General features: G+C 45.6%; 1 protein-coding gene across 3 annotated transcripts in view; it reads right to left on the reverse strand.

Annotated features, from left to right (window-relative positions):
• LOC110528801 (uncharacterized) overlaps positions 1-1,491 on the reverse strand; it is a 59,652-nt gene extending 58,161 nt beyond the window's left edge. For 2 of the 3 annotated variants that reach the window (XM_036982840.2, XM_090240311.1), the window contains exon 1: positions 521-1,182. In XM_036982840.2, the coding sequence (XP_036838735.2) occupies positions 521-802 (282 nt within the window). In that variant the 5' untranslated portion in view covers positions 803-1,182. Of the gene's footprint in view, positions 1-520; positions 1,183-1,345 lie in introns of those variants that run through there. The other variant, XM_036982838.2, reaches the window with a different exon arrangement.
• Between the last annotated feature and the right edge of the window lie 7,470 nt (positions 1,492-8,961).

Raw genomic sequence — 8,961 nt, forward strand, 5'->3', positions numbered from 1 at the left:
AATAAAAAGAGGGGCCAAAATACTGCAACCAGGTGCTGCACCAGGGGTTTTCTATTTGTCAGTGATCACACGGACGTCTTTCAGAGGATCCCACATAGCCACCCTGAAACTAGAATAGACGTATTTATGGAATTAAGTGAGAGACGCAACAAGAACACAAAAACAAGCAGCAGAGTTGATGTTTTTTAAAAAGTGTGATGCCATTGGTCACCAGACCCCCCTCTATCTACACTGATACTCTGCTTCCCGTCTCTCAGAATCTAGGAGACAGATAGATGCATTACAACTGTGACAAAATCTTCAATGAACCTACTTCACTAAACTTACTTTTTTAACTTTCCACTAAAGTTTTATTCAGTTTCTCACGGTAAATGTAGCACATAATTGCCCATCAGTTGGTTCCCTCCCAAACAGTCCATGGACAGAGTGCTTTGGGCCACAGTAAGTTAGGGCACTGTTTGGCTTAAACATTCAATTCACATAAAGCTGTACTGCATAATAAGAAAAGAAGTGTACTTACAGTGTTGGCTGCTCCTGGGGGCTTCTCAAACATCCTCTTCAAGTTACTCAGAGGGATGTCAAACCTCTCAATGGTCTTGGCAGCCTGGAGGTCCTCCCGGAGTACTTGGTCGTCCGTGCCGTCTGCCTGAGGGACAGAGAGATACGGCGAGGAGGAAACAGAGCCCGAGGTCGCTAATGACTCGCCACTCACCACCTCCAACTCCTCTCCATTTCCTGATTGAATTTCCATTGTTGTGGAAACCGTATCCCCCTGTTCTTTCTTCTGGGCAGGAGCGTACATGGGAAGTCTATTGTATAACTGGGAGGTAAAAGGGGGAGAAAGGAAGAGAGATTTGTGAGTATTGTGAGTGAGAGAATGAGAGAAAGAGGAGTAGATGGGGTAGATGCCTTTCTCTGCTCTGTTCTGACCCTGTGGCTAGCTCTAGACACACCAGGCTGATAGACGACACAGAGAGGCTGGCCTTCAGAGGAGGAGAGAGGGAGAGGAGAGAGGAAAATGTTTTCCCAGTGACACACTGTTTTGGGTCTTGGATGCAGCTCATAGTAACGTCAGCTACATAGCTATGAGAAATAAATATTCACTTTAGAGAGAGAGACAGAGGGAGACAAAGGGACAGAGAGAGAGAGAGAGAGAGAGAGAGAGAGAGAGAGAGAGAGAGAAAGAGAGAGAGAGAGCGAAAGAGACAGACAGACAGACAGACAGACAGACAGACAGACAGACAGACTGACAGACTGACAGACTGACAGACTGACAGACAGACTGACCAAGATAGGGCCTACTTTATAAATGTAATATTACACTAATAGAGGTATCATAACCTACCTTTCAGCTTAATCCTGAAGCAAGGAACTCCAGAACCCAGTTTAGACTGAACAGACCCCTTTCTCCCTCCCTCTGTCAGTACCACCCAGGTCAGGCTGACAGGAAACAGTTGAGACCCAGGGTTGAGCCCAGCCCTAGCCTTGTCTGGCTCCAATCCTATTTTTCCTGAACAAATCATGGAAGCTCTGTCACAATTAACCTCCCACCCCAGTCGCCAGTGTGATAGTTGTTTTATTGCCCTTCCTTTCCTTGGGAGGGTTTTACTTGACTGGGCACGGCTAATGATTGTTTGACGGTTTAAACACATTTTTTCCTCTACTTACACAATTGGAGCACAACTTTTCTACTGTTTTTCTTTGTCCCCCTGTGACAATAATGGTGTCTCTCACAGCTTTGCGTTGAATGTTTTTTGTGTCAAGACAAGGGCCATTCAGTGTGGGGACTTTGTGCTATGTGAGCATATGCTAACTGTACTGCAAGGTTTTCCTGGGTTTTCTTAATGAATTTAAGCAATGAATCGTCAACCATGTGAAATGAATTGAATTACTTATGCATAGGTTGTGAAATCCGTCAAGGCAACTCTGTGGTCCTCTCAAGTGTGTCAAAGGGACTTTTTTAAGCAATAGCATTTCAAAGAGTACCTTGGCAACCATCTCAGAGGAAGTAGTTGAATATATTTTAAAATACACTTAGAAGCTATTGGAAAAATAGCCAAATACACTCCCATGCGTTTTAAAATAGTATTTAAATTACGTATTTGAAAATACTTTCAAATAGTAGGCTATTTAAAGCATATTATTTGAAAATGCCTTAAATTACGTCCGATAGAAGTCGTTGATTCGGGCCACATTATTAGAAAATAGTAAAATCCCCAAAAGTCGTTTGACTCAGGGAAGAAAGAGAAGGATACGGCGGGATATGAGAAAGGGACACAGCGGGTTATGAGAAAGGGACACAGCGGGATATGAGAAAGGGACACAGCGGGATATGAGAAAGGGACACAGCGGGTTATGAGAAAGGGACACAGCGGGATATGAGAAAGGGACACAGCGGGATATGAGAAAGGGACACAGCGGGATATGAGAAAGGGACACAGCGGGATATGAGAAAGGGACACAGCGGGATATGAGAAAGGGATACGGCGGGATATGAGAAAGGGACACAGCGGGTTATGAGAAAGGGACACAGCGGGATATGAGAAAGGGATACGGCGGGATATGAGAAAGGGACACAGCGGGATATGAGAAAGGGATACGGCGGGATATGAGAAAGGGATACGGAGGGATATGAGAAAGGGACACAGCGGGATATGAGAAAGGGATACGGCGGGATATGAGAAAGGGACACAGCGGGTTATGAGAAAGGGATACGGCGGGATATGAGAAAGGGATACGGAGGGATATGAGAAAGGGATAGCGGGATATGAGAAAGGGACACAGGGGATATGAGAAAGGGACACATGGGATATGAGAAAGGGACACAGGGGATATGAGAAAGGGACACAGGGGATATGAGAAAGGGACAGCGGGATATGAGAAAGGGACACAGGGGATATGAGAAAGGGACACATGGGATATGAGAAAGGGACACAGGGGATATGAGAAAGGGACACAGGGGATATGAGAAGGGGAACACAGGGAATATGAGAAAGGGACACAGCAGGATATGAGAAAGGGACACAGCGGGATATGAGAAAGGGACACAGGGTATATGAGAAAGGAACACAGGAGATATGAGAAAGGGACACAGGGGATATGAGAAAGGGACACGGCGGGATATGAGAAAGGGACACAGGGGATATGAGAAAGGGACACGGCGGGATATGAAAAAGGGACACGGCGGGATATGAGAAAGGGACACAGGGAATATGAGAAAGGGACACAGCGGGATATGAGAAAGGGACACAGCGGGATATGAGAAAGGGACACAGGGTATGTGAGAAAGGGACACAGGGGATATGAGAAAGGGACACAGGGGATATGAGAAAGGGACACAGGGTATGTGAGAAAGGGACACAGGGGATATGAGAAGGGGACACGGTGGGATATGAGAAAGGGATACGGCTGGATATGAGAAAGGGACACAGCTGGATATGAGAAAGGGACACAGCGGGATATGAGAAAGGGACACAGCGGGGTATGAGAAAGGGACACAGCGGGATATGAGAAAGGGACACAGCGGGGTATGAGAAAAGGGATACGGCTGGATATGAGAAAGGGATACAGCGGGATATGAGAAAGGGACACAGGGGATATGAGAAATGGACACAGGGGATATGAGAAAGGGACACAGGGGATATGAGAAGGGGACACAGGGAATATGAGAAAGGGACACAGCGGGATATGAGAAAGGGACACAGGGGATATGAGAAATGGACACAGGGGATATGAGAAGGGGACACAGGGAATATGAGAAGGGGACACAGGGAATATGAGAAAGGGACACAGCGGGATATGAGAAAGGGACACAGGGGATATGAGAAAGGAACACAGGGGATATGAGAAAGGGACACAGGGGATATGAGAAAGGGACACAGCGGGGTATGAGAAAGGGATACGGCTGGATATGAGAAAGGGATACAGCGGGATATGAGAAAGGGACACAGGGGATATGAGAAAGGGACACAGGGGATATGAGAAAGGGACACAGGGTATATGAGAAAGGAACACAGGGGATATGAGAAAGGGACACAGGGGATATGAGAAGGGGACACGGTGGGATATGAGAAAGGGATACGGCTGGATATGAGAAAGGGACACAGCTGGATATGAGAAAGGGACACAGCGGGATATGAGAAAGGGACAAAGCGGGGTATGAGAAAAGGGATACGGCTGGATATGAGAAAGGGATACAGCGGGATATGAGAAAGGGACACAGGGGATATGAGAAAGGGACACAGGGGATACGAGAAATGGACACAGGGGATATGAGAAAGGGACACAGGGGATATGAGAAGGGGACACAGGGAATATGAGAAAGGGACACAGCGGGATATGAGAAAGGGACACAGGGGATATGAGAAAGGAACACAGGGGATATGAGAAAGGGACACAGGGGATATGAGAAAGGGACACGGCGGGATATGAGAAAGGGACACGGCGGGATATGAGAAAGGGACACAGGGGATATGAGAAAGGGACACAGCGGGATATGAGAAAGGGATACGGCGGGATATGAGAAAGGGATACGGAGGGATATGAGAAAGGGACAGCGGGATATGAGAAAGGGATACAGGGGATATGAGAAAGGGACACAGGAGATATGAGAAAGGGACACAGCGGGATATGAGGAAGGGACACAGGAGATATGAGGAAGGGACATAGCGGGATATGAGAAAGGGATACAGTGGGATATGAGGAAGGGACACAGGAGAAATGAGGAAGGGACACAGGGGATATGAGGAAGGGACACAGGAGATATGAGGAAGGGACACAGGGGGATATGAGAAAGGGACACAGCGGGATATGAGAAAGGGACACAGCGGGATATGAGAAAGGGACACAGGGGATATGAGAAAGGGATACAGTGGGATATGAGAAAGGGACACAGCGGGATATGAGAAAAGGACACAGTGGGATATGAGAAAGGGACACAGCGGGATATGAGAAAGGGACACAGCGGGATATGAGAAAGGGATACAGCGGGATATGAGAAAGGGACACAGATTGAGCCATCAGATCATCTTAATGAGTGCGAGGCCATGTGGCAGATGCATCTGATAGTACTGTGGGGATATAGTATCCAGGTTCATTTGAACCTGTGGCAAATACATTATTTAGTGGAGGCCAAAGGTATGTGTGTCACTTTCAAATGGATCCTGTATCCGCCTGGCACACTCATCTTACAGGAGTTGCAACACTCACGTGCATGCATACGCATGCACACAGACACATGCACATGAACTCAGCAAAAAAAGAAATGTCCCCTCACTGTCAACTGCGTATATTTTCAGCAAACTTAACATGTGTAAGTATTTGTATGAACATGACAAGATTCAACAACTGAGACATAAACTGAACAAGTTTCACAGACATGTGACTAACAGAAATTGAATAATGTGTCCCTGAACAAAGGGGGGGGGGGTCAAAATCAAAAGTAACAGTGAGTATCTGGTGTGGCCACCAGCTGCATTAAGTACTACAGTGCATCTCCTCCTCATGGACTGCACCAGATTTGCCCGTTCTTGCTGTGAGGTGTTGCTGTGACCCCACTCTTCTACCAAGGCACCTGCAAGTTCCCAGACATTTTGGGGGGGAAAGGTCCTAGCCCTCACCTTCCGATCCAACAGGTTCCAGACGTGCTCAATGGGATTGAGATCTGGGCTCTTCGCTAGCCATGGCAGAACACTAAAAATCCTGTCTTGCAGGAAATCCCGCACAGAACTAGCAGTATGGCTGGTGGCATTGTCATGCTGGAGGGTCATGTCAGGATGAGCCTGCAGGAAGGGTACCACATGAGGGAGGAGGATGTCTTCCCTGTAATGCACAGCGTTGCGATTGCCTGCAATGACAACAAGCTCAGTCCGATGATGCTGTGACACACCGCCCCAGACCATGACGTACCCTCCACATCCAAAACGATCCCGCTCCAGAGTACAGCCCTCGGTGTTACGCTCATTCCTTTGACGATAAACGCGAATCCGACCATCACCCCTGGTGAGACAAAACTGCGACTCCTCAGTGAAGAGCACTTTTTGCCAGTCCTGTCTGGTCCAGCGATGGTGTGTTTGTGCTCATAGGCAATGTTGTTTCCTGTGGTCTGGTGAGGACCTGCCAAACAACAGGCCTACAAGCCCTCAGTCCAGCCTCTCTCATCCTATTGAGGACAGTCTGAGCACTGATGGAGGGATTGTGCGTTCCTGGTGTAACTCTGGCAGTTGTTGTTGCCATCCTGTACCTGTCCCGCAGGTGTGATGTTGGGATGTACCGATCCTATGCAGGTGTTGTTACATGTGGTCTGTCACTGCGAGGACGATCAGCTGTCCCTCATGTCTCCCTGTAGCGCTGTCTTAGGCGTCTCACAGTACGGACATTGCAATTTATTGCCCTGGCCACATCTGCAGTTCTCATGCCTAAGGCACGTTCACGCAGATGGGCAGGGACCCTGGGCATCTTTATTTTGGTGTTTTTCAGAGTCAGTAGGTATGACTCTTTAGTGTCCTAGGTTTTCATAACTGTGACCTTAATTGCCTACCGTCTGTAAACTGTTAGTGTCTTAACGTCCGTTCCACAGGTGCATGTTCATTCATTGTTTATGGTTCATTGAACAAGCATGGGAAACAGTGTTTAAACCCTTTACAAAGAAGAGCTGTGAAGTTATTTGGATTTTTAGGAATTATCTTTGAAAGACAGTACCCTGAAAAAGGGACATTTCTTTTTTTGATGAGGTTTACACACACACACACACACACTGCCCTCTGCCTCCGAAAGCGGATCAGAAGTAAGAAATGGGCCTCATATTGTGTAGCCCTAAAGTCCTCTTCATTCCCATGGAAAAGACATAACTCAACAGTTACATACCAGCCATGTCATGACAAGTAGGAATATCATTTGTTATCATGGAATGCAAAAAGTAGGATGGGGGTGTATTTCTCTACAGAGAAGTTCTCCATTAAAAAAACGTCAAAATAAAAGCTCTTATTTCTAAACGTTCATTAGATTAACGTGGGCTTTTTTTCAGCAGACGGGGAATTGCTGCATGCAGTACTAGACATTTGGGTAGGTACAATCTATTCCTGGCTTTCTAGTCACTCAGTATCAGATCTCTGTCTCGCATACTCCAGTTACTGAGGTTTACTTCAGAGCTTGGTTTTCACACGTCACCGATACGGCAGGTGAGAAGGGACACTCTACCTAGTGAATAGTGACACTAATACTGCAGCCTATGTTTACACAACGTTTCATGGGGTGTTCGTGTAGCTCAACAGCTACAACAGAGATGCACACGGCACTCAATGCCTTGGACGTTATGGGACTTTATCAAACATTTCCTTTTATATGATTTAGTTGTGCTTATTTCACGATAGGTGTTAAACAGTGTATTGACCTTCCTTATTTATTGACTATACATCTTTAACCAAACGTCCATTTGATTTAACTTCTAACAATGCTTGACCAAAAAGAACAATGCATTAACTGTTATTGAAGATTTTTTCCCCAAACGTTACACAGCTTCCCCCGTTCAATCATTCGTCATGTTCTCTTGACAGCCGGGGGGAATAGTTTAATGACTGACTTCCCGGAAACCAGACTGAAGAGACAGATTGCAACATAGACAGTTGAAAGTTCACCATTTTAGTGAGGGAAAGCTTCATCTTGAAGTTTTGGAGGGGGATGACTAGGCTACAAGCAAAGAGCTATTTAACTTATCCTAAGCTTTAGGCCAAAGTTAGCTTGTTTGTCTTGGTACTCTGCCCAGACCAGACCGTTCTTTAAACACAAACTCAGATGGTATCTGGACATTTCTCAGCCACCTCTCTCTCTCTCTCTCTCTATTGCTGCTGCTGCTGGAAAAAGTGACTCTGTCTCATTTAGCTCTCATTACAATGCAGCTAGAGTCAACAGGGGACAAGGGTCCCATAGAACCTATGTTTCACCAGGTACTAAAGTAAGACTTTCTGTTACAAAGACAGATGGAAGACGATGAATGTGCAAGACAATCAACATGAGTTACCTTAGTGTATGTAGACTGCAACGAGCCCTACAGTGCCTGTCATTAATACAGATGCAGGATCTTAATTTGAGCCAGTTTGTTACAGCAGGAAAGGACATTTGAATTATTATGTGGATTACAATTGATGGATATTTTTGAAGGGGTTGATACATTTTTCGTTAAGGTAAATCAAGTCTGAAATGTCAAAGTGGAAATGACAAATTTAGAAGCTTTTTGTAAACCCAAACACACTACAGGTTTACATTTCCTGTTGTGCAGGAAAATTCTCAGCAACAAAAGAATGATCAAATACGTCTGTAAAACCAGACTGGAAATGGAACAGAACGGAGCCAGTGCAGAGTGTGGGCTGTGAGCGCCCTCTACTGTCTCCTGGCTCTAATATCACGCTCTCCAGTACCCATTGATAAAAAAAAATAATTAGGCCAATGCTGCAAATGTCCCCAAGTAGTTGCTATTAAGTAATCTATACAAATAAACGATGTGCTATACCCAAATCCAACACTTGGATAAAACAAATGTAATGAAATATAACGTGATAATTATACAGAATATACTATATATATTAGTTATTATACAACTATAACAACTTGTGGACACATCCTGGCAGGGTGTTTCTGTACCTCAGCTACGACATTCAAAATAAGACTTGTTCTTGACAGCTCAATACATACAACAATACATGGTTAAGTATTTAAATACCCTGCTGAGAGGCTAGCCAAGCTTTCCACTGGATGGCAGCAAAACATTTCCACCGCACCAAATCCATAGCTAGGCCACACACACACACACACACACACTCGCACGCGCGCACGCGCACGCGCACAGCTTCTTATCTGAAGACCAAAGACCAAAGACCACCATTATTTTTGTTGGAGTTGACAAAAATACTGTTTTATGTTTTCAAAGATAGGCTGCCATGTTTCAAAAACGTGTAATCGTTTGCT

Source organism: Oncorhynchus mykiss, chromosome 7 (assembly GCF_057628025.1).
Source record: "Oncorhynchus mykiss isolate SJ-2025 chromosome 7, ASM5762802v1, whole genome shotgun sequence".
Lineage (NCBI taxonomy): Eukaryota > Metazoa > Chordata > Actinopteri > Salmoniformes > Salmonidae > Oncorhynchus > Oncorhynchus mykiss.